The sequence below is a fragment of the Rhipicephalus microplus genome, chromosome 1 (genome assembly GCF_043290135.1).
Source record: "Rhipicephalus microplus isolate Deutch F79 chromosome 1, USDA_Rmic, whole genome shotgun sequence".
NCBI lineage: Eukaryota > Metazoa > Arthropoda > Arachnida > Ixodida > Ixodidae > Rhipicephalus > Rhipicephalus microplus.
Window position 1 is genome coordinate 104,841,803 of NC_134700.1, and position 27,143 is coordinate 104,868,945.

General features: G+C 44.0%; 1 protein-coding gene across 1 annotated transcript in view; it reads left to right on the forward strand.

The window, feature by feature from the left end:
- The window catches only part of LOC119185536 (glucose dehydrogenase [FAD, quinone]-like), a 123,659-nt gene extending 109,051 nt beyond the window's left edge, over positions 1-14,608 (forward strand). The window contains exons 10-12 of the mRNA XM_075886695.1: positions 874-1,093; positions 10,082-10,216; positions 14,317-14,608. Coding sequence (XP_075742810.1) covers positions 874-1,093; positions 10,082-10,216; position 14,317 — 356 coding nt within the window. The 3' untranslated portion in view covers positions 14,318-14,608. The remainder of the gene's footprint in view (positions 1-873; positions 1,094-10,081; positions 10,217-14,316) is intronic.
- Positions 14,609-27,143: the final 12,535 nt, after the last annotated feature.

Here is a 27,143-nt window from a genome sequence, read left to right on the forward strand (position 1 = left end):
GAGTCCCACTCCAGACACCACAACCTAACTTTAGGACTAGCGTAAGTACTTGCCATGAAGTGAGCGCGAATAAATACAGCAAGTGGAACACTCTCTCGACTTTCCACCTGTTCCCCTAGCGCAGAGAGGCCACGCACACTATAATTACAGTACAGGCTCTTTCCGAACTAGTAGAAAGTAATGAAGACATCAGAGTTTAGATTTTTTTTGCGTTTATGCTTGCTCGCTGTTTGTTTTTGAGTGAATGCTAATAAACTAGCTCAGATCTTTTTATTGCAAAATTGAAGGGATTTGACGCAGCAGTGCTGTAGGCCGGCAGTTCACAGCTCAAGCCTTATAAAAAACCTGAAGCGTCAGCCCTACGTGCTGTATTTTAGCTTTCTCTTAATATCTTATAACGATCCAAACTTAAGCCATCATACATTCATTTCAAACTGTAACTCCGTCGCTCTACTTCACTTTTGCTACACTCCAGGGGTTTTACGAAGGAAGCTGCTATTAGCGGACAACAGCCGACATTCATGGCGTTGTTGTCTCTCACTGCTACCGCCGGTGTGTCTCCCGGCTGTCTCTGGCGCACAATATTAGGCTTGATGCGGGCTCAAATCCAGGCTCTCTACGATGCATGACAAGTCTCTATCCCAAAGCCACATGAGAGCTTGATATTGTCCGGGAAAAGACTAGCATCATACTTCGCGAGGAAACGCGCAAACACCCGCAAAATAGATGTGCCCAAACTGCTGATTACACTCATAATACAGCACCGCAGCTGCGAGACAGGGAGCCACTACAAAGGTGCGCATGTTGCCTCGGAAATACATACTGATTGATTTGATATGCATGCTTCTTAATGTTGCTCACGCATTGCTCCAGGCTCAAAGATTGCCGTCCAGACGCTGACTACGCAAGCCATGAGGAATGCCAACGTGACAATTTGGGATATTGCGCTTCCGGCTTGCGAATCTGCAGGACCCGTATGGAGCGAATCATACCTGCGTTGCTTTGTGCGGCACATTTCGCTCAGCGGTTGGCACCCCTGTTGCACTGCCCCGATGGGGACGCATCCTCAGGCTGTGCTGGATCCGAGACTCAGGTACATATACGTAGCACATAATTTATTCTTATACTTACTACTCACTGTGGGCACGAATTTCATAGTTGGTTCAATACTGTGTAACGCCGCTGGTACGGGTTTGAAGAAGCTGTAGTAAATGATGCAAGATCCCAGAAATGCAAGAGCCAAAAAGCAGGAATACAAGTAAAAAAGAGAAAATGTCGAGGTATAAATTTTCGTTTCGGGGAGTCCGCTTGATAATAAACATTGAGTTTCCTTGTTGCATTTACTGACACTCCATTAGCACAAAGTATCTTTCGAGAACCTTTGAAGTCATGTCCTTTTATCACGTGTAGCACCAACAAGCCGACAACAGGCAAGTACACAATTTTGGCGATACATTCGCGAGACTGTCACTGGTTACTCGGGTGTGTCCGAAAAATGTTGTAGCATAGTTGTCATATATTTGTTGATGGCCGCAAGCCTTGAGAGAGTCAAAGGACTTCCGTAAGCAATCATCGAAGGAAATGAGCGTTCTCCCATCGACGTCTAATTTCGTCACTCTTGCACGCGCTGGCTCACTAAGCCATGATAAAGTCGACGGATTGAAGCGTTGAGGTGAAAACGGTGCTACCCACAACAGTGCGATCAACGTATGCGATCATATTACCAATAAAGGTTTTGGTGATCGTACTTAGCACATGCAGCATCATCAGTGCGACGAGTCCGGCTATGAAATGCCTTTAGTCCGCCGAGAGCTAACGGTTATATTGAGTTCATGCTGCCGCGACAACTGAAACAAATGCGAATCAGGAACGCCTTACGTACGTGAACAACGAAAATTCCTCTTAAGAAATTGCGCCACAGACGTCAGTTTCGCGACGCTATTTCGAGGGATGTTTCTGCTAATGATTACCAAAAATATTACATGCGTATTGCTTGGTGTACTAATGCGGGTAATGTTAGGCACTATGCAGACCACGCTACATGAATAGTCGATATGAACGCTTTTTTTCTTGCTGGTTGGCTGGCCTGGCATGCACATATGCAACTTATTTATACTTTTTGCCTTTTATTGCGATAGCAATTATATAGACACTGTCGCGTCACTCACAATATATGTATACGTATCTATATATACGAAAACGCGAGAAAGAAAAAAATTCTGAAAAAGATTCTGGCACGCGGAATCGAACGTGGAGGCTCTGAGTCGTGAATGCGAGGTGTTAACCACTAAGCCACGGAGAAGCACGTCGTTGAAGTTCGATCGGCAAGCTATATACATCTACCATTTACCACTGGTAAATGGTAGATATATATAGTGGTGATACATTGATTGGCATTTGGTGATACATTGATCGGCATCTCGGGAGGAAGGGGGGGAGGACCATCTTGTTTTCAGCATTACCAGCAATATGGCGCCATGAGCGCACGGTGGCACGCGCTCTCATTTCCCATGCGTACTTTGCCCCACAGAGAGAAGGTGGCCGCTCACTCGCGCGCCCTGATCTCGCGGCGGGGAAGATCGTACGTCTTGGTTAGCATGTGCCTCTCACCGGAACGATTCTGTTGCAGTTACTGGGTGAAGAAAGCTCACTGAAATGAATGCACAGCCTCCGTTTGCGAAAAGAGCGCGCTTTTCAGACACAGCTAAGCAACAGATATGTTGGGTTTAACCTCACAAAGCCACAATACGATTAGTTGAGACGCAGCGAAACGACAACTGTGTGTACATTTTGGGCGTTATTTGAGCGGCAGAAACACGGACACGTTTTGATCTGCTTGCCAATGCTGTTCGTGACCTTCCCATTTGTTACTACCGCGTTCATTGCTTCCCCTTTGCCGCAAAACAGTGACATTATTTATTTATTTAATTATTTGTTTATATTACCCTCAGGGTAATATAAACAAATAATATACCTTGCATAGGGAGCGGGGTGTACGTAGTAAAAATAGAAAAAAACGCTTAACAATAACAGTGGATTGAAAGCATTATACAGGACGACAAAAATTTTGTTAAGCACGTTAGAAAACCTCTAGCGAAGAAGTTATAGGATATGTAAAGAAAGAAACGTGTAATGTTATAGTAGGCGTGATAGTACACTTTTGAGTGCAATTGTATCAGTTATATCTGTTATGAGGACAGGTAAGTGGTTCTAATCTTCAGCAATCCTGGGAACAAATGCGTTAGGGCCTCAGCAGTTGAGAAATATGGTATGGCGACCTAATGATGATTATGATGTTGGTGTTGGCGAAACGAACCTGTGTCTACGAACAAGGAAGGAAGTGTGGGGTTATGATAGTACACATTGTAAAAAAGAAAAATACGCAATTGCTTCTTACGGGTTGCTAGAGAGGAAATAGCGGCTTTCATGTCTGTCTCACTAGCATTCTAATTATAATTAATGCAATAAAAGGAGCACAGCAATTTTGCACTGCCTAAATGCTTTCTACTATTGTATAGCTATGCGGGTCCCAAAGAGATGAGGCGTGTTGTATTTGTCGGAAAATGAAAGCCAACCACTGCTGCTGAGTAACGTTAATTGAACGACCCGTAAATAACCCGCGGCGACAAGGCAGAAAAAGGGCCACTTGGGAGGAGACGTTTCAGATGAGCAACAGCAGCGGCCTTTTCTAACGAGACAATCAGTGGTCTGGGAAAATAGGAGAGCATCCTTGACGTCGACGTGCCTCTACGATCTATACGATCACCCATTGAAGAAAGATAGAAAGCCGCAGGGATCGGCAGTGTTATGTACCTCAGTTGCTCGAAAACGTTTCACGTTCCGGGTTGCAGAGGAAACTGTTTTACCTATAGGTATACTTGTGTTTCTCTTGATGTTTCTCAGTGTCCTTCTCCTCTCGAAAAGAGTGTTGCACATTTTGTAGAATAAACTTAGTCTTTGTTATGGACTCGTACTTAAAAGGAGTCTTCACCTCTGTGTCGGCGCTTTCTAAAGAATGTTTTTGCTGTCCTGCTATTTCACTAAAACAAAGCGTTTCGTTGCCGAGGACGGACGTAGGTAGAATAAAGCAAAAGCTTTAGTGACAATGAGACAGGGTGAACGTTTCTTTTTAAAGAACCTAAAGTTTGATTTGCTCTAGCCAATAATAATAAACGGGATGTTTCCATGATAGGTTACTACAATTGTGGATTTCAAAGTAGCGATAGGAAGCGGTATGCTCCAATAGAATATTGTTAACAGAAAAGGACGGAGGGGCAACACTTCGTTGGGTTACGCACATGTTCGGCACTTAGCAACATTTAGTTCCAAGTGCCACATTTGGTACCACTGTAATACGATATTTAGATCTATTTGTAATGATGTCACATCTGAATCGCTGGTTAGTTTTCGATAAATGACACAATCATATACAAAAGCGTGGGGAAAATATTAGCAAGAAAGTCGCTTATATAATTCAACAATACCAAAGGACCAAAGACTGACCCTTGGAGTACGACGGAATCAACACGAAGAACCAACTGGTGCCAACAAACGTACTGCACACGGCATGAACAAAATTCTTGATTCGAAGCGAGTACTTGTTTATGCACTTAGTTTATGTAACAGTAACTAGAAATTAACTTCATTGAAAGTTTCAGAAAAATCTGAAAAAAAAGGCAACCTACAATAAAACCTGAGTGCAAGTTGTTTGTTAAAGTCATAAATTTGCTCTTACACGAGAAAGATTTTGGGAAGGCAGGTTGCGAGTTCGTGAAAAAGCTTCTATCTTCAAGATAATTGCCAAGATCCGTGAAGATGATTTGCTGAAAGATTTTACGTGGAACTAACGTAAGTAAAATAGGTGGAAAGTTCTAAGGATTATTTTTTTTCCGGATTTGGAAATTGGTATGATTTTAACTACTTTTAAAATATTCAGGTAAAGAACTGGGTTCATGAGATTGGGAAAAATACATTCGAAAATAAGTGAACAGCTATCTTTTGTGTTTTAAGGAATTTTGTGTTGAAGTGATCTGTCCCCAAAGTGGAGCTTAGTCGTCGTATTACTGCCCAATTTTCGCGTCTTCCCAACACGGCTGCCACGTCTACCTGGGAAGGCGCCCATCTCGCTTCAGCCACTGCTACTACCACAACATTGTGCGCATCGTCCGCCGTGAAGTCGAGGCCACATCTCCTGTTGTTGATCATGCCCAGGCCACTGACGATTCTCGTGCAACAATTTATTTAATACGGACTGTTCTCCACCAGGAACTGGCCGACGCCGGACTACAGACGCTCTGCCCAGTTAACAGACCTCACCAATTACCCAGTGTACCTGATATGCCCCGTGGTCCGTACAACCGTCCACGTTTCCGGAACTCGGCTGAATGGTGAACCTCTGATGATAGACCTATATGCTTCCACTGCGGACGAGTCAGCCACATTTCCCGTCTTTGTCGTAATTCCTGGAATTGGCAGCCATGGCCCAACTACGCCAACACCCGGCGCCCACCTAATGGTTCCCGCATGCCAATATACGACGACCACGACAATGCTTCACTACCCATGCCCGCTCGACCAAACCGCTCGCCGCCACCTTCCGGACGCCTGTCGCGCTCACCTAACCGTCGCCGCTCTTCTTCTCCCTCCTACCGCCATCAGTCCTTGGAAAACTAGCGGGCGCAGCTCCCAGAGGTGAGCCTGCCTTGACGACCCGACGCGAAATTCCTCTGCACACGCTACCCGGACACAAGAACTTGATCAACGTAAATGTAGACGGCACAGCTGCAATAGCACTCATTGACACTGGCGCTCACATATCTGTCATGAACTCTAGTCTTCGTGCTCGGTTAAAGAAAGTGCTTAAGCCTGCTCCTATCACTGTAGTCCGAGTAGCTAATAGAGCAACCTCAACTATCACTGGTATGTGTGCCGCTCGCGTCACTGTGGCTGGATGTCATACTTCTGTTTTGTTTTACTCCTGGACCACTGCCCACATGAAATCATTCTGGAATTAGATTTTCTGTTGGAGAATTCCGCCCTAATTGACTGTTCTGCTGGTGTTGTTCAACTTGCTTTACCCCACGCCGTTGACCATTCTGCTCCTGCACCTCCAAGGATATGCTCCATCGAGCACATTCGCCTATTATGTAGAGCTGTGACGTATAAGGACGTCTCTTCCGATGCGCCTGTGGCCGACGGAGATTATGTGGTGTCACCTAACGCTACCGTCCTCTCTTCGTTAATTGTAACGTTTTCGCACACGATTATCACTATGAAGGACAACGCAGCACGTCTTCCTATTGTCAACTTTGGAATTTGCGTGCAAGTACTGCCCCGAGGAATATGCCTTGCAACACTTGCCTCGGCCAGTGACTAAAACATTTCCGCTTTAACAGAGGATACACCGTCACATCCCAGTTTGGAGTTGGGCACTACCCGAGAAGGCATAATGAAAATAATCGCATCTCATCTCCCTGCCGAGCATTTGCACGCGCTTCGTGGCCTTCTTGCGTCGCATGAAGACATATTTGATCTGCACGACCGACCACTAGGCCAAACGACTGTCGTAAAACATCAAATTAACACCGGCGATGCAAATCCGGTACATCGGCGGCCTTATCGAATATTCTCCACCGAACGCCACGTGATTCAGAAAGAAGTCGACAAGATGCTTGCTTGGAACGTCGTTGAGCCTTCTTCAAGCCTATGGGCTTCGCCTGTCGTCCTCGTCAAAAAGAAAGATAACAGCTGGCGTTTCTGTGTTGACTCCCGGAATCTTAACAAGGTAACGAAAAAATACATGTATCGCCTGCCACGGATAGATGACACGCTTGACTGCCTTAGTGGAGCAAATTAGTTTTCTTCCATCGACCTTCGGTCCGGCTACTGGTAGATAGCAGTTGATGACATGGACCGTGAAAAGACAGCATTCATAACTCCCGATGAACTATATCAGTTTAAAGTAATGCCGTTCGGGTTATGCAATGCCCCAGCTACATTCGAACGAATGATGAACGCTCTCCTTCGCAGTTTCAAATGGTCAATCTGCTTGTGTTACCTTGATGATGTCATTGTCTTTTCACCTACTTTTGAGATACACCTCGAGCATCTCTCGACTATTCTGTCTGGTTTCCGCAAAGCAGGGCTTCAGTTGAACTCGTCCAAATGTCACTTCGGCCATCGCCAGCTAACTGTCCTTTGTCACCTTGTTGATTCTTACGGTGTTCGTCGCGACCCTGAAAAAATCCATGCCGTCAAATATTTCCCTTTGCCGACCTCCGCGAACGACGTTCGGAACTTTCTGGGCCTCTGTTACTACTTTTACAGATTTGTGCGGAATTTCGCTCACGTCGCGCGCCCACTCACAGAACTACTGAAGAAAAATGTGACTTTTGTGTGGGGACCTGAACAAGCCAGAGAATTCGCTGAGCTGACCGCCAGACTTATGACGCTACCGATTTTCGGCCACTTTGATATGTCCGCTCCAACCAAAGTGCGCACCGACGCAAGTGGCCATGGAAGAGGAGCAGTTTTGGCACAAAGACAGCATGGCTGCGAGCGCGTCATTGCATACGCTAGCCATTTATTATCGCCAGCGGAACGAAATTACTCAATCACTGAACGTGAATGTCTTTCGCTCGTTTGGACAATGGGTAAATTTCGGTCATATTTGTATGGACGGCCATTCACAGTTGTCACTGACCATCCCGCCTTATGCTAGCTGTCGTCCTCAAGAGATCCTAGTGGACGTCTGGGCCGGTGGGCTCTACGGCTACAAGAATATTCGTACACAGTCGTTTACAAATCCGGCCGCCACCATGAAGATGCCGACTGCTTGTCGCGTCATCCAATCGACCCACCGGACGTTCCTGAGAGCGGCGAGTCTACTTGCGTGCCGGCACTTTCCGCCTTCGGTAAAATCGGAGATGAGCAACGTCGTGATCCTCACTCGAGAGATATCATCCTTCGGCTGCCTGGTCCCACAACTACTCCGTCTCTCCGTATGTTCCTGCTCCAAGACGGCGTATTATATTGCTACAGCATACATCCTTACGGACCTGAGCTGCTACTGGTCATACCCCAACATATGCGTCAGACTGTCCTCGCGCAGTTACATAACATTCCAATGGCTGGTTGCTTAGGAGTCTCAAGAACTTATGACAGTGTTCGACGTCACTTCTTCTGGCCTGGTATGTACCGATTCGTCCATCGTTACGTCGCTTCTTGTAAATCCTGTCAACACCGCAAAGAGCCAACAACCCTTCCAGCAGGACGCCTTCAGCCCATTCAAATACCATCGGAACCATTTTATAGGGTAAGTGTCGACCTACTTGGACCTTTCCCTTTATCTGTCAATGGGAACAAGTGGATAGCAGTCGCCATGAACTACGCTACTTGGTTTGCCATCAAGTGGGCCCTTCATACCAGTTTGCAACCGACGTCGCCGACTTTCTCCTAAAAAACGTGATACTACATCACGGTGCCCCTCGACAACTACTTACCGATCAGGGTCGCTACTTTCTATCCCAGGTTATACAAGAAATACTGCACTCTTGCGCTACAAGACACAAGTGCACAACAGCCTATCACCCTCAAACCAACGGGCTCACAGAGCGGCTAAATTGAACTATCCCAGACATGCTCGCCATATACGTTTCCACCGACCGTCGTGACTGGAATGCGGTCCTGCCATTTGTGACATTTGCCTATAACACGTCCCGGCTTGATACTGCAGGTTTCGCGCCTTTTTTTCTCATGTATGGACGAGAACCCACGCTTCCTTTTGACACGCTCCTCCCAACCGTTACCCACACATCGGACTACGCCCGCGATGTTATCTCTAAAGCTCTACAGGCACGTGAAATTGCTTGCCTGCGCCTTAGTGATTCGCAAAACCGCCAACGACTGCTGTACAATGCCCGCCACCGCGATGTCAACTTCCAGCGTGGTGACACGGTCCTTCTCAGCACGCCATCCTGGCGAGTTGGCCTGTGCGAAAAGCGGACTTCGCCATACTTGGGTCCGTACCGTGTCGTGCGTCAAGCTACCGACGTGACCTATAAAATTGAACCACTTCACAGCATCAGCGCCCGCTCGTGTTCTGACGTTGTGCACGTCTCTCGGCTGAAGCGATACCACTCGGACCAACCGAGCACCGAGACGGTGCCTTCGCCGCCGGGGGGGGGGGGGGGGGGAAGGTGTTGCTACGTAGCGCCACGGATAACTCGAAACTCGATAACGAAGAGGACGATGTCAGAGCTCTCGTGCAGACTGGGTTCCATCTTGTATGCCTGCTTGTTTTCTCGATAGTAAACATATTCCTCCGACGCCTTTTCCCCATAACAATATTGATACATATATATCACCACTAATAATAAGAACTGTTAGTAAAACGCAAGAGGTCGAGCGTTTTCATCTATCTATCTATCTATCTATCTATCTATCTATCTATCTATCTATCTATCTATCTATCTATCTATCTATCTATCTATCTATCTATCTATCTATCTATCTATCTATCTATCTATCTATCTATCTATCTATCTATCTATCTATCTATTTATTTATCTGTATGTCTGTCTGTCTATTTATATTGCCGCCTACGTCTCAATTCTCAGGTGATCACCTCCTTAACAGGGTGTAGATGAAAATTAGCATGGCAGGTTAGAGAAGTGGGACAAAATTGAGTGTATGATCTTGACGCGAATAATGCTAAAATCTTGTCGCTTACACTTGATTGATTGTGAGGCACACTGTGGAGGATGGCTTCAGAAATTCTTTTTATCTCCTGTTATTCATCTGCACTGTTATCGAAAGTAAACATGCCTCTCGTTTTTGGCAACTATCCAACTATTGGAAGCAAATCCTCGAATTTTGGATCACCAGCCGAGGACTGTAACCACTACACTACCGCTGATGACGACGACATTATCCGATCAATAAATATACAGGTGCTGCCCGTTATTATATTTTTAGTTGATTCAAAGGTAGGCAAGGCTTTACAGCTAACACATTTGAAGGTTTTTTTTTCGGTCAACAAAATATTCACTTGTAATGTTATTCAACATGACGTTGATTGCAGGGTGCTTGGCGGCGTGAAAAATTTACGAGTTGTGGATGCGTCATCGATGCCTTACCTTACAGCCGGAAACCTTAATTCACCGCTAATGATGATGGGTCACCGTGCTGCTGCCATGATCATCGAAGACAACTCTTAGTAAGCATGCACAAAAACAAAATATTACGGTTGTCAAAATGTGGAGCCGCACTCTAAAAATTACGTCAACTACTAGGATAACGTGCGCAATCGCACAGTTTTACATCATCTATTTATTATTGCTGTTGTGCTTTGTTTGTGTTTGATTTACGTTCCTGGCGTTGGACAAGCACAATATTCTTGCACGACTGCAAAATTATAGCCTCAAGTTATCACCAATTTTGAATGAGCACATCAAATGTACTTTGTGCCAAACTAATTTAATCAAGCACGTTTCCCGTCTAGTTTCGCGACCCTGCCCATTTCCTTGTTTTATTGCTGCACCATTACCAAAACTCGGAAAACACTACAGGCCTCCTCACATCATCACTGATCTTAAGCAGTAGTTCAATAGCGACGACTCAGTGGTTGTCCTGCATATCACATAGGAAAGTAATCACGAAGCCTAATGTCTGGCATTCAATATTTTTTATTCTTTTGTGCCGGTACCGTTGATTGTTTAGGGACAGTTGCAGTCGTAAGATTTATCGCAAACAGGTGTATGATTCACAACACTCAAGACAAAAACTGTTACACAATGGACGTCGATCTATGTAATGCTACTTGACATATGATAACGTAGCCTACAGGGTTAAGTCAACAAAGTAAATAGGTCATTTTTGTGCTCAACCGTCCTTACGTAGTTACTGCAACGTTCATAGCTCTTTACTCCATGCCTAGAACAGAATGCGCTCAGTATTGTACGCTAATAATATTTCATTTCATTGATATTATTCTCAATCGCACATAGCTTTTCAGAGAAAAGTGGGTTACATAAAATATTTTATGAAAAATACCAAACAAAGTAACATTAAAGATGAGGTTTACAGAACATAAGATTTTGTGTTAGGCCTTCAAATTTATTACAAGTGTGTGTATGATCAGAATAGATGCGACAAGGAAAGTACAAAAACATACATACAATACATATTTTGCATGTCATCACGCAAGTAATTTTGTATGGTAGATGAAAACATGTCATGATTTTAAATGGGAACTATGTCGGCGGGAAGGTGGTGTCAGTCGCTGGATGTGCGTGGGACGAAAGAATGATGGAAAGTGTTAGTGCAGCACTTAATGACGTGTACCTTATGGGGATGATCTAAACGAGCTGAGCGATAGGATAGATTTGTTACGAACTAATCTTTCTAAATCGGATGATCGAATATCTTGTGACAAAGTAGAAGCCGAGGTGCTGTGCGACGCAGTTCAAGTGACTGCAGCGAGAGTGAGTGTTTCATTGAGGAGACACTGCTGGTGCGATGTAGTTAGAGGATATGAAGGTGTTTGTCCATATGAAGCGTGCTGAGTTGCTCTGTATCATTTCGAGGGAGGGAGTAAAGTTCAGTTGCAAGGGGTCCCCAACCGAGCATGCATATTCGAGCTTTGGATGAACTAGCGTTTTATTCATTATTAGTTTTAAGGCTTGAGGAGCGCGACTACACTTACATCATACGGTTGTTATCCCAGCGTACGGTTGGTATTGTTTATAACGTAGGTAATGTGATGCTTCCCGCTCAAGTCAAATGTTATTTGAAGTCTTAAGTATTTATGTCATGTAGCGGAATCTGGAGCAGCGTGGTTTGGGGTGTAGTTGGCATGACGTGCCGTAGTTTGTGAGATGCGTAAAACTTGGCATTCTTTATTGTTGAGTTCCATGCTTCAAGTTCTGAACCAGATAGAAATAATATGATTGTCAGTTTGCAAGGTACTATAGCGTCGGAGTTAGGTGCAATATTCCAGTAAACAACGGAGTCGTCTGCGAAAAGATAAATAGAAAAAGTTACAACTTTGGGTTTGTTGGTAATATAAATAACAAACAGCAAGAGGCCCAACACAGATCACTGAGACACATCTGCAGAAACAAGAGAAGAGGGTGAGATGTGGGCATTAGCAACAATAAATTGTGAATATTTGCTTAAGAAAACGTCAATCCAAGTAAGAAGGCCATCATCAACTTCCAAGTAAGAAGGCCTCCGTCAGCGTCTGTAGTAATATGTGAGAATTATCTTGCCAAAAGCTCTCAGAAATTTTTAAAATTTAATTGATCATTTAGCTTTGACACAAGATGGTGTGTAAGGAATAGGTGAAACAAAGCACCTGTGCTTCACATGAGAATGACTTCCTAAATTTGTGCTGTGACGTGCTAAAAAACATCTTTGATTCTAGAAAGGTGACCATGTTAGAGAAGATTATGGGCTCGAAAAGTTTACGTGCTATAGAGGTAAGTGAGACGGGTCGGTAATTAGCTACAAAAGCCCGTTTTCAGACCTATGTAGCAGAATCGCCTGCGTCTCTTTTCATACGTGTGTCACCACACCTTCATTGTAAGAGTGCTGAAATATTTGAATTACGAATTATGAAAGAGACGGGACATGTTTACTTTTTGAAGAAATCTTGCATTTACATTGTCAACAAGGCAAGGAGATCCCACTCGGAGTGATTCAATCACTTTTACGATTCCATGGGCTCCAGTCACTAAAGCAGACATTGGTGGATAATTGCGCATTGGTAAAGAGGCGGTGACAAAAGTATTTAATACTGAAGACTTCTGCACAAAATTTTTGTTCAGATGAGCTGCACAAGACATGAGAAGAGCGTGTGAGTCCACAAGTACAATTTCGCTGTCATTGGTAATCGTAACCATTTTCCAAAACTTTCTCGGGTTGCTAACAAGTATTGATGGCAGAGTGTTAGATGGAAAGTCAGCTTTAGCATCTGAAACTACTGACAAATAAACTGGCGCGAAGCTTTCAGAGGCACGCCAGACATCTTCCGTGCCATAGAGTTTTGCAGCACGAAACAAGCATTTCTTTTTGTTGGAAAGGCGCTTTATGTATGTGTTGTACCAGTGAGAGCAAGAGCTTACAGCTATACCGAGGCACAAAAGTGCGAGTAACTTTGTAAATGTTGCTAACAAAGGGATCCCAGTTTTTCTGCACGATCTTATAACAAAGTTGCTCAGGTAAGTGCCAAAGAATACAGAGTTTGTAGATGATTGCTTCAAAGTTTCCCGCCTTTCAGTTGTAGATTACCTCACGATTTTAGTAGCAGTTGGCATGCCGTTGCGTTTGTAAAAATTTAGCAAACAGTCATCGCTGAGACAGGAAGTGTGTTTAATGAATGAGTGGTCTCTGGCATCGTTTTGAGATTAAAATCAAGATTGCTCGATGAAGATCTGATGGCGTGAGTCGGGTTAATCACCATTTGCGTAAAATAAATGGGTTGCAAGTATCAAGAAAGCATTGACCATTTGAAGAAAGTAATACAACGTGTGGGAACAATGACGTCCACATTATGGCAGGATTGTTTAAGTTGCCGAGAATTGTTAACGACGCTGATGGGTACCACATCAGAATTTTATTGATGTTATCTTGAAACACCTGAAAAAAGCTGACGTCGGTATTAGAGGGGTGGTAACAGATGCCAGAAAGAAGCATTCTGTTATACACGACCACTCCGACATATATCATTTTTAATGTAGATGTCACGTTATAAGGAAAGGCTTAAAACGCTTTGAAATTGCAATCAAAGTAGCAGCACCCGAGCGTTCTTTCCAATCGCAGCAAGAAATGTTCAATGACTTGGAAATATAAAAACTTTGTTATCGCAAACACGATCACTTAGCCAAGTGTCGGTTACAGCAATTACGTCGGCCTCACAAGAATTGATAATGGTGTCAAAAGCGTCATACTTTCTCATGATGCTATGAATGTTCGTGTAAGCACCAAAATACGAAAAAAGGGCGCGGGGTAAGTTGTTGCTGTAACGTGGTTAGCCATTTCTCCTACCGGCCAACCATCAGCGTATATGACTCCCCTGTGTATTTATTCATGCCATCTTGCATTTGTTTAAATTCTCACTTCGCAAAACGTCTGTTTGAAGTCAGCACCACATTCATTATGTATGATGTACTAACCAGACAGATCTACTGCTCGAACAAAACAAACAATGCATGAAGGACTGTTCGTCAGAGATGGATCTTCTTTGTCCGAGTTTGTTTCACTAGTGTTAGCTAGACAATACAAAGTAAGAACCATTTTTTTCCATTTTCTTCACAGGTAACTAAATAGGGAGGAATAACGAGGTCATGATGCAATTAAGGCAAAAGTCTACGTTATAAAACCACTGATCATCGAGCTCCTCAACCATTCGTAATACTTCGTAAGCGAAAAGCTCGCCAAGAGCTGTGGGAGGCTCCCATGCACCTTTAGAATACTGACCTTCAGGAGGCTACCAGGAGTGGGCTGAGTAGTGGAGGAGCCCTACCAGAAAAGATGCCCGTCTACATTCTTGCTGTTTTTTTTCCCGAAGATGGGCCTAATAAAGCTGTTTCTACTTTTTGCTGAGGCATGCTGGGTGCACGTTGTATACTTTTTGTAGACAAGTTTCACATATGAACATATGAACATATGGCATTTCACATATGAACGCAAAAAGAGAGCACTTATTTTGTAGACGCGAAAAGGGATGAATACCTTGCCGTTCTAAACTTTAAAGGAACACTTAAGTCAAATAACAATTTACGCCAGAGTGAAAGCTCAATGTACAAGATCTAAAACGAAAATATCTTCAACAACAGTGCCCTACTTATCGAGAAATTAAGGTAAATGAACAAGAACCAAGCCCTGCAGTAGGACATTTTCGAAATGGTCCCATGACATCAGACCGACCGTCTACAATTAATGACTAGTAATTGATCGAACTGCACTAAATAAAGTACCTTCCGTACATCAAGAAACGCAGAAAACGCTGCTTGTTCGTTTCTGTTTAATTCATGGAAAAAAGAACCGACGGACTTTACTATGGGGATTGAGGCGAGTGAATAAAAAATTCAATTTTCCCGTGGTTACACGGGACAGGTGGTGCCATCTAGAGGGGCGCACTTCAAACGAAAAACATTTGCACTCTCGAAGCGAATGCGGGAAATTAATCAATGGCCGTTGCTGCTGCTGTGCCCCCGCTGCTTTCGGTCTGCTGCTACTAGGGCGGTGAACCAGGCAACGTTGTGAATGGCAACAGTGACGTGAGTCAGTCCAGTCTAGGGAGCCTTCATTTGCGCGCGTCTCCGTGTTTTAGGGTGGTGACAATTTCAATCATGGTTGCTTACAATTGGCTAAAACGGCCGCCATAGTTGATGGACTGCCATGTTGATTGTTAGCGGCCTCTCATATACATTGAAGGCAGCGCGCGTTTCAACGAGAAGGGATGGTTCTTTAGGGGCGAAGCTCCTTGTTTAGAAAAAGTTTATTTACAGCATGTACAGAATACAAAGCTTCATACCATTCCAGTAACAGGGCACATACACTTCGGCACATCTATATTTCACGACTAACATCACTACGTTACAGTGAAGACATTTGCTCTAATATACATGATTATGTGGCATACATGTACACCCCTTGTTTAGAAAAAGTTTATTTACAGCATGTACAGAACACAAAGGCTTTATACCATTCCAGCAACAGAGCACATACACTTCTGCACATCTATATTTCACGACTAACATCACTACGTCACAGTGAAGACATTTGCTCTAATATACATGATCATGTTGGCATACATGTACACAAAAATTCAATGTGATACCACGATACAAGGGTATAACGATACAATAGATCCAAATAAAACACAATTTGTAACAAATGAAATCAGATATAACAACTCAACGGGCGCTGCTCCTTATGCGAAGCTCCTTATGGCGTGGCTTGGGCGTCTCTCGTAGAACGTAACCACCAGTGGCACATACCCGAAATAGGTATAACATTTGACCTCCAAGGTGGTACCGGTGAGAGATTTTTTGTGTGCGTAGTTTAACAATAAAAAATAGTGCTCAATGTACATGCCAATGCTGCTAATGGGTAATGAGAGACAGGAGCATTCGGCTTTTAGTCAACGCGCACGCTGCGATCCCCATTAGCAGCCACTGACATGTACATTGAGCACTATCGGACAAGAAAGGGTTGCTACATTATACTCGCTGGGTGTAACCTCCTTAGTTTTAGAAAGGTTTAGCGAGCGTTGAGCCGCAGGGCCATGAATACAGTGAACTAGTATATACCATGAATGAATTCGAGGTGGTTAAAAGGGGGAAGCTGATACGAAGCGCAAGCCGTAAGAAATTAAAAGCTGAATCCTCCTGTCTCTCATTTCACACTAGCAGCCACTGGCATGTACATTGAGCACTATCTCACAGGAAAAGGTTGCTACGTTATACTCGCTGGGCGTAACCTCCTTGGTTTTAGAAAGGTTTAGAGAGCATTGGGCCGCAGTGCCATGAATACAGTGCACTAGTATATACCATGAACTCAAGGTGGTTGAAGGTGGGAAGTAGACCCGAAGCGCAAGCCGTAAGAAAGTGTGCGTGTGCCACCTCTCGTTTAGTCCTTGGAATGTCCACTGAATGGCGGTGCTTCTATATGAGGAATATATGATAAAAAGATGCGAGATGGTGGGACTTGGAGTGATGAATAGATGAACGAACGGACACACAGACGGACGCATGAAAGGACGAATGCTTCACCCCAGTCTCCATCATTCACTCCGTGGATATGCTGCCATTTTTTTATATAGTAAGTTATGAAAGCTCAAGGGTTTCTTTGTGAAGTTAGCCGCCGTTTTGTAGAACAGGAAAAATGTGTTCATAAATCGAGTTTGTATAAAATGCCGCCAAAACAGTTTATTTTTTCTGCCTGGTAGACCCACCGCATCGGCGGAGTGAGAATATTTAGGGAGCCTATATTTTTGAGGCGGAGAACCTCAATGTCACTGTGAGTAGACTTCAACGTCTGCGCGGTATTTCTGAAGTGAATTCACCTTATCACTGCAGACACCTCAAAGGCTTTCTAGTGCAAGGCGCGAGACCATGCTGTATTATATGACGGTACCCATAACGACAGGGAAGGCAGAGCAAACAACTGGGTAGCTGGCGATGTCCTCTGTAAACCGCATAACACCACTAGCATTTTTCTTATACCCTAAATATTGCTTTTGACCATAATTAAATTTCCTGCTACAACTTTAGTTCTCGAGAACTAATCTCTACAACGAATCGCTTAAAAACGTTACTAGCTGTAAGTATTGCCAGAAAATAGTAGGGCGCTAAATCATATTACACTAACCCTCCCTCTCCGCCGACAAATCTGTATATTAGGCCAGAAGGAAAGCAAAGAGAAGCAGCAAGGAACAAACCAAGTTTTTCATGATCAGATTTATTGCAAGCAGCACTCTAACAGCATCTGGCCTCAATTTGTTCAAACCATCCTGCCTCTTTTGCTGAAAGGTCGACTCCTCGAAGTGGGCCTACAGTAAGGCGAAAATTCATACATTAAGCGGTACCTACCACATATACAGAGCCCGTACACATTTTCTCTACAAGCAATAAATAAAAACTGAGTTCACGATACCAAATCAACTTTGTGGCTGATTATGAAACAAAGGACGACAGAAAACGACGCAGCGCCAATCTCCTATACGGCACATTTCAGTTAGGGACCAATAACCCACTTGCTTAGTGCACATATACTGCACCTAACAGGACTGACAGAGCGACAGAAGGACGGAGGGACACGAATAGTAAACCTGTCGCATTCTATACTATTATAGCAAAAGCTTTTTTGCCGTTGTTGAGCGAGTTTCGGTGTGGTTCTACGTGTTAGCGAAGGGAAGAACAAATACCCCATGGCAAGCAGCACAAAATTTAGTTGTGTTGCAACTGTGCAAAACTACGAGTCTACAGAGAACGCGTTTGTGTGCTCGTCTTTGTACCTCTACAAATGCCCTTACTCACCGACTGAGGAGAAAGTGCAGGAACGCTAACATCTGCCAGCAAAGGAAGACGTGAACGCGAGCGTCTGTTGGTGGTTTACGGGCCTGGCGTTTCCGGCGACGATTGCTGAGACGGCTTCGGAAAACGATGAAACGCAGATAGTGAATGCACGCAGGACCACACGTTCGACTAGTCATATTAATCGATTGATGAACTGCGCTTTGACTACGAGAATAAGCAACCGTACTCAAGGTAACCAGCTCTTGCCTGAACGAAGCCTGATCCATTCTTTTTTACTGTGCAAGTTGTCGTGCTTACTTTGGTCAAACTGCTTTTCGTCGGTTAACTAAGTCAGCCATTTCACAAAATATGCGGCGATGTACCCAACCCACTCGCAATGCAACGGGTACTCACCTCGCAAACACGGGGACAAGTAGTCGGCTCCAAGCAATCTCGCTTCACTTGTGTAATACAGCGTTTCCGTTGACTAGAGCAAGTCAAAAAGCGGAACAGTCTCTAGATAGTTTTGAATCGCGGGGGGGGGGGGGGCAGTGATTTCAAGTGAAAAGAAGAAAAAAGTGAGCCCCGTCACTGTCTTTCAGGGGCAGGACACCTCAACATCAGCTCACGAGGGTTGGGGGTAAAGGAGGCATTAAATGAGTAAAATTAAAAGGTAAAGAGATAGGGAGAGAAGAAGCAGACAGCAAGGCGCAGGAACAGCGAACGACAGAAGTAAGTAGAAGATAGGAAAGATGGACACGGTTGCAGGTGTCCGAGGACAGGGCACCACTGGCGAGAGCTCATGTCGACGTGAGGAGATGGCGTAGGGCGAGCCCAGTCGGCCAGAGCTACGCTGTCGTCGGATATTGTAGGGGCACAACCGGTCGGCTTGAAATTCAGCGAGCGAGTCAAATTGCAGCACGCAGCACCCTGGCATTCACACTCTGAAGTTCTTGTAGGTGCGCTTAGCGCGAGGATGGTGTTGTAGCGGAAGCGAGGTCTGTGGCGTAGTCAAAAGCAGCTCATACCACAGCTTGCACACCACCACCAACATGCAGCTGATGCAGTGCGGGGGAGCACCAACATCTGGCCGCAAAAACCAACTTGGCGCTTGTTGCCAAGGAAACCGGGAGTGGCAACATTGTGTTTTAGCACGTGCCGGCAAGTGGTGGGTCAAAGGCTGACACCACCCTAAAACATGGACACGCGCGCACATTAAGGCTCCCTAGTCCGGTTGGTCCGCTTTTTGAGGCGGGTAACTTGAAGTGCGCTAACCCGATGCGGATCACTAAAACTTGATTTCATTTCAAAATAGGCCCTTCTTTGGCAAAAATAAAATGAGGTTTCTGGACCACTATTGCAACAATCAATGTCAACCTAATAATTGTCTTTAGTGTCCCTTTAATTATAGCTCGATATACTCATATGGCATGTTCGCCAGGATTATGTCTGGCTGTGTATGGACAATAAATCCCGCATCGATGCTAAGCATTTCTTAGTTCAAACAAAAGTTTCTGACTCTTTCTAAGTATTGTTCAGCTGCCTACACCTGTGTGCCTTAGTACTTTCGTCTTTTACTGGGTGTACGTACGTTCAACACTGGCCTAGGCGGACATGAGCTCATGTCGAGCAACACTAGCAAATCATGAATGAATAACGTGACACCAGTCGAGTACGTCGTTGGGGTCTTAGCGATAGTTACATGTGGAATACGTTCGCAAGCCTCTGTAAATACGGCGCAGTTATTTACTGAGAACGACCCATAGTTTTATGATGCAGAAAAAGAAAATTCCGACATTGAAATCTGCCTGTGACACTCCATGCATAGTGAACCAAAGAAACAAATGCCATTTGGTCGTGTTAAGATGAGTGAAGATCACATCCCAGCCACCGTGCTTCGTTTTTATAAAATTTACTTTGCGTAGGGGCTTTGAACTAAGAACAATGATTTCGGAGGTAGTTTTGCGATAATATTTCACATGCCAGAAAATAATTGCTTTGAAGTTTCGAAGTGCAAAAGGTATTTTTGTTCGAGTTTTAGGTCATATAGTTTCTATTTATCAAAAGAGCTATTAGGTTACAAGCTGTGGCAATTTCACTACCCTTTTACGGTAGACATAAGAAAACCTTTCAGGCTAAAATATACGAAGTTGATAAACTGCAAAACATACACGCACTACCAGAGTTTGTTTCAGCAGACAAGTTAAAATGCTGATCATAATAAAGTACATATACGGCCTTCCTTATAAAAAGGGGGTTTCTATTCATACCATCTTACTTCAACATATTGCTAAAACGTATTTGGTTTTTCCCGAGCGTTTGCGCTTAAGAATGAATTTGTGCAAGAGACCACTTCCTTTTTTGGCTTGGTTTTCACGGACCTCGAGCAAGTCGTATACCACTCTGAGTTTGAAGTGCCGGTGAATGCCAACTATGTGAACTCAGGATGTAGGTGGCTCAGAAGTTGTTGCGTGGTCACCGGCTTACTAAATATGGGTATACAATCTGCAGTCGTGGCCGCTCCAAGCTTCACCCCGCCCCCCAACTCCAGTGCCATGTCGAATGTGGACGAGTGCCACTTGTTTGTGTTCCTCTTCAATTTCACCCGAAGTCACAAAACATCGTAATAAACATGCGAAATGTGATTGATATAATGTATGCAGGCACACAGGAACACAATTGTGTATTGCAGACGCTACTGTTGACGCTTAGTTAAATTCGGGGTTCCTTGCCGAGAAAATGAACAAGTGTAATTTCACTTTCTCGACATAGTGAGGAATTTATGAGTGACGTATTCTGGTGTTGCAGTTTTTCTTTCTGTGTGGTACGTTACTGAGTGAGTGGGCCAAATTATATTGCCTAACGTATGGTCACCAGAACACAAGAAGCAACACTAATTCGTAGCCCTTGAGGCGTTCGCAGCAATCTGTCGGCGCAGTTCTCATCGCATGGTACGGACAGCGTTATTGATGAAAATCTTTTCCTTTTCACAGTTATATATTTGATTTTTTAATCCCCCTCTGAGGATTCATTTCATGTTGAAGCAGATCTTGTCACTATTGCAAAGAGCAGTCGGCAGCCTCCTTTTGTTTTTTTTATTCTCTTATAGCCATATGCAATAAGAGCGTGGATGGCTGATCATTCGCTGTGTGACCACAGCGCCGCTGTGAATACATCATCGTGTCTACAATAATTCTTGTACTGGCGTTACAATGAACAGGAGTGCCAGTTTTATGAAAGGAAAGAAAAAGGAATCTATTTAGTAGATCGAGGGTAACACTTTGGAACAGAACGCGGCGCGCTTGTACCTTCACTCCCGGATGAGGCTGTCATTTTTTTTTCGTCAGTACTCCTCGTACTTAACAGCCCGCAAACTTCGATTCATGGTAAGGTTCCAGAACATGCGAATTTGTTTCAGAGGTATCGCAGCTGTAAGTGCAGCGCAAATCTACACGAAAAAGCCCATTTGAGTCCATACGCTCCGACACTGACTTTGCCTCTCGTACACCATGAGTTGATATTTAAAAATGAGTGCGAACTTATATGAAAGAGCCAAGATAATTTTTTCGCGCACCAGCAAGCTACGCCAACAGCGCAGCAGCCTTCACTATTCTCCGTGGAAGTGCCATGATGCGGAGGAAAAAGCGTGCCACGCTCACATCTTGAAACACGCTCTTTCTGCAGGTTTTTGGGACGGCCAGAAAGAAACAGGCTGTGCGTCCACCATCTCCGAGGCCATAGAAGTATAAGTGTGTTCTCAGCGTTAGCAGTGAGATGGCGCGATTACCGCACTTGGCATTAAACCCCTATATTTAGACAAGTGGCGACACTTCTTGATCTACACCGTCTCACTCTTGCAGCGCCCTAGACATCCTCTTTTTTCACCCCTTTTTCGCGGGGACTGCGCATCCTCAGCGCGTAATGCCAGGGCAGGTGCAACCAGCTAGTCAGGTGGCCTTGACAACTCGTGAAGCACGCGCAATCGAAATTCGCAGGCTTTTCATTCAACGCGCGTGCCATGAACCCTCCAGGCTCCCCGCTCCGAACGTGCACACGAGTTCAATTGTGAGCTTCGTTCTTCGTGCGGATGCTTGGTCGCTGCACTTTTTAGTGCAGGAGCACGTCAGAGAAACTAGCAAAAAATATTTTATAATACCCAAGGCGAAAAAAAAGAAGTCGCAGGTTTTCCTCAAAGGCGAAGCAATGAACGCGATAGCAACAACTTGAAGTTCAGGCGCAGAATGGCAAGCACAGTTAAACGTGCATGCCGCGCGTATCTCAGCCACGGATAACGATAGAGTGACTACTAAGCCGGTCAACGTAGATGCCCAACGTGGATATTGTGTCCAGGCAGTGTGAGGTAAGTGCTACCGGTCACGCCCAGTGCCGGCCTGGTGGTCCGCGTGCTCAGGTTCCCCAAACCCACCACCGATGAACGAAAATTCACGAGCCGCTAATTTCCTCTATTTTTTAAGGACGAGTTGAAAATAAAACTCCCAGCACATCAAGGGCTGCCACTGAGAAACTTGATGGCATCGCAGCTTCAAGAAGTGGTGATCATGGAGATGAAGGTTAGGGGTGAACGATTCTTTTTAAGTCAGAATTTTTTTTAAAAGGCAGCAAAACATAAAACACGACGAGACAAGAAGTACTGAACACCACACAGCGCCTTCACACAACTAACATTTTTCAAAAGAAAGCACGCTATTTTAACCATGACCAAGCGTCACGTGCTCGTAAGTCAATCATAGCCGTAAAAGAAAAACAACATGTGCCCCTGCAAAAAATAAAAGCAGCTCGAAGAACTGTCTTCGCTTACACGCTTTTTTACTATAAGAATTACGAATCGGCGAACACAGTTCATTGCCATACAGGACTATTCACACGCGCTAACACTGATTGGTGTAAGGATGTACGAGTTGAAAGTGAATGAAGTATTGATGACACCGAATCGAATACAAATAGTTATCGAGTATTCTTTGAATATTCATCATATATCAGGTTAACCATTTCCAAGCTGGTCCTAGAACACATTTTATTTCTAACAAATATACAAGAAATTCCAAATGACTACTTTCAATCCACAAAAATTCACACAAATACGAAATTTAGGGTAAGCTCGTATAGAGAGGTGACCTCATAAGACTTCTCAACTGCAGGTTAAAATCAAGCATGCATTAACGTGAACAATACAATATTTGTCATAATATATTAAGTAAAATTGAGAAACAAAACCTGAATATTTTGCAGCCAAGAACAGCGGACACAGCTAAAGATGCAATCAAATGGAGGAACCGGCAGCAGTGCACGTTGGAACTACGCACTAAAACATACACCTTTTTGCAGGCACTTCTTGCGAGCATCTGTGCAAGCGAGCATCTGACATCGCCGCAAGCAAGGAAACTAACGACGTGGCAGGCAACTGTCACCCGCTCTGTGACCAAGATTGCAAGATCTCGTCATCGCAAGAACGCCGTCACTATAGGGCAATTGTGTCCCTCTGAGATATAAAGCCGGCGGGAACATCGCATCTTCTGCAGTCCAGCAGCAGTGCACGTTGGAGGGGAAGCAACAAAAAAGAGAAGGCAGGGAGGTTAACCACAAAGACATCCGGTTGGCTACCCTACACTGGGGGATTAGGAAAGGGGACAGGAAAGACGAGAAAGAGGGAAAAGAAAAAAAGGGCGGGAGATAGAGTGACAATAATTTCAACTACGCACTAAAAGATACACCTTTTTGCAGGCACTTCTTGCGAGCATCTGCGCAAGCGAGCATCTGACATCGCCTGTGATCAAGATTGCAAGATCTCATCATCGCAAGAACGTCGTCACCAGAGGGCAATCGTGTCCCTCTGAGATATAAAGCCTGCGGGAACATCGCATCTTCTGCAGTACGGCAGCAGTGCACGTTGGAACTACGCACTAAAAGATACACCTTTTTGCAGGTGAGATAAACGTACACGGCAATATTGTAGCCGCTACTTTTTTCTTACCTTTGTGCACTGCCGCCGGACATAGTTCATTGTTCTTTTTTATTGATTACAGCTTTGTCTGAGTGCATCGCATATATTTTGTTCCCACCCTACGATGGCGAAGGATTCGCGTGACATGGCAAAGGCCATCGATGACCTACGCGGCGAATTAAGAAAAGAGCTCCGAGAAATTAAGGACAGTGTGAAAAAAGTAAAGGACCTCGAAGATGGCCTTAGTCAGATACTGAATGAAAACTAGGAGCTAACAGTGGAAAATGCCAAACTGCGGAGCAGGGTCGAAGAGGTCGAGCCGTACCAGCGTTCTAGTAACATGGAAATCAAGGGCGTTCCTGCTTATATAGTAAGAAAATTGGAGTTATTGTGCATGAAGAAATTTCTGAGGATGATGTTTACACATGCCATAGAGTGCCCACTTCTCGGCATGATGTAAGCAACATAGTTGTTCGCTTTGTGTGAAGAACTAAACGGAATGCCTTGCTAAGCAAGGCAAAGAAAGCTAAAATCGACAGTGGGGTACTGGGAAGTCAAGTGTCATCCCCAGTGTACGTTAATGAACACTTCACAAGGAATGGCAAACGGCTGCTTGGGGCCGCAATACAACGTAAAAGGGAGATGAAGTGGAAGTTTGTCTGGACAACAAATGGGAAGGTATTCACCCGTCGAAACGAAAGTTCGAAGGTGCTCAGAATAGCCACTACCAACGATCTAAGTAAAATTACAACAGAGGCTGTCAGTTAAAGTACAGATGTCGCAGTTTAAATTAATGACAACTGTATTAGGGGCTATTATGTTGCCGAAACACTACTGAAATGGCAAAAGTGTGCTATTATGAGCTTGACTCTTTCAATTTACTGCTGCACGACGCTCACAAGCGATTAACATTGTTTCATGTGAACGTACGCCGCATACGTAATAAAAAAGATCAGCTGGATGACTACTTCTCTCAGCTTTCTTTTGCTTTTGATGTACTTATGTTTTTGGAAACCTGGCTAACGAGTGGCGAAGATCTTCCTTATTTTCAAGGTTATACTTATAATGGCCTTGTGCGTACTGAAGGACGAGGAAATGGTGTGGCCATTTACGTCAAAGGTACAATTAACCATGAAATTATTCCTCAATTTCCTAGTGTGAACGAAAACATTCAATGCTTAATGATGCACCTGCCTAGGTCACTTATAACCGTGGTCTACAGGCCACCCACAGGTAGTAAGCCAGCATTTCTGGAGTCGATTGAAAATGTGCTGAATTATTCCTGCCATTCGGGTTTAGATTTTGCGATCATGGGTGACGTCAACGTTGATATGCTTTCACTGAATGCCTCAGCTCGACAGCTAACAGAGGTTATTATTTACTTCGCTTCTGAAAACGTTATCACAAAAGCCACGCGAGTGACGGCTGAAACGGCAACTCTGTTTGATATCTGCATCACGAACGTATGCTCTTTATTGTGTGTCGCTGGGACACTTTCTTTAGAAATAAGCGATCATCTGCTATTTTTTTTAGCCTTTCTTATATCACGTGATCGCTTTCAAGCTAATGATAATGAAATGGTGGTATTTCGTAAAATCAATGACCAGACGCTGGAGCTATTTCTTCAACAAATTATTGAAGAGGACTGGGAGCGTGTGCTTCAGGTAGCAGACCCAAACGGTGCATATGAGATATTTTTTGGAAAACTAGAAAAATGTTACGATATTGCGTTTCCGAAAGTTATGAAGAAACAACAGAGCAAAAAAATAAGAAAGCCTTGGATTTCAAATTTCTTGCATTAAAAATAAAGAAGAAACACCGCATGTTTCATGCATTTGTCAAGTCCCGCGACATGAATATGCTAAAGGAATACAAGAAGTACAGAAATCAACTTAATTATGAGTTGAAACAGGCCAAAATAAACTATTACGCGGATGTTTTCAGCAGAATAAGCAATGATCCAAGGAAAATCTGGGATGAGGTCAGAGACCTGCTGGGCCACAAACCTCGCAGCAATGTACCTTCCATAGAGAAAGAAGCGGGTGTCTTTTGTGATGTTAATGTAGCAACAGCATTCAACAAGTATTTCGTAACATGCTGTGACACCCAAGATGACACCGATAGTGAGGTCCAACATCTGTTGTCAAATAGTTATAGTACTCCCAATACAATTGTGTTAACCCCTGTCCCACGCAGCAAAGTTTAAAAAATCATTAGGAAAATAAAAAACAAGTGTGCAGCAGGGTACGACGAAATAAAACCTGTGCCGATAAAATACGTGGCAGATGTGTTATCTGCTCCCTTAGCGTATATTATCAATCTTTCTTTCTCCACGGGCATTTTCCCAGATAAGCTGAAAATTGCTCGCGTATGTCCGATCTTTAAAGGCAGCAATCCGTAACACATGACCAACGATCGGCCCATATCAGTGCTACCTGTTCTTTCGAAAGTTTACGAAAGTACATTGAACAAGCGGCTCCACGATTTTTTTGATACACTGTTATAAATAATGCGCAATTTGGCTTCGAAAAATTAAGTCTGCAGAGCTTGCATCACTTTAAATGAAAGATCACATAATAGAGATTTTTGAGAAAAAATTATATACAGTTGGGCTATTCATTGATCTGCGCAAAGCGTTTGATACCGTATGTCATTACATCCTCTTGCATAAATTAAGCTCATGTGGTATACGAGGAATTGCACACGACCTATTGAAAAGCTATTTAGCAAATGGACACCGATTTGTGAGCATAAATAACGTGCAATCAGACTACGTCGTGGTCGAGAAAGGAGTGCCACAGGGATCCATTCTGTGTCCCCTCCTATTTATAATTTATATCAATGATCTTTGCCACATTCCAGATGCCCCAAACTAGTAATGTACGTGGACGACACAAACATTTTTTTCGAGGGTTCTTCACTTCTCGACCTTGAAGAGAACGTGAATGTTTTTTTGAATCGACTTTCGTCATGGTTAAAACCTAATAAGTTGTGCCTAAACGCAAATAAGACCAAGTACATTATGTTTGCGCCCGTGAATAAACCAAGAAATTTTAATATGACTATTACCTACAAGGAGACACATATTAGAACAAGTTAACAGCGAAAAGTTCCTAGGTGTCTGGTTTCAAGAAGACATATCTTGGAATGAGCACATA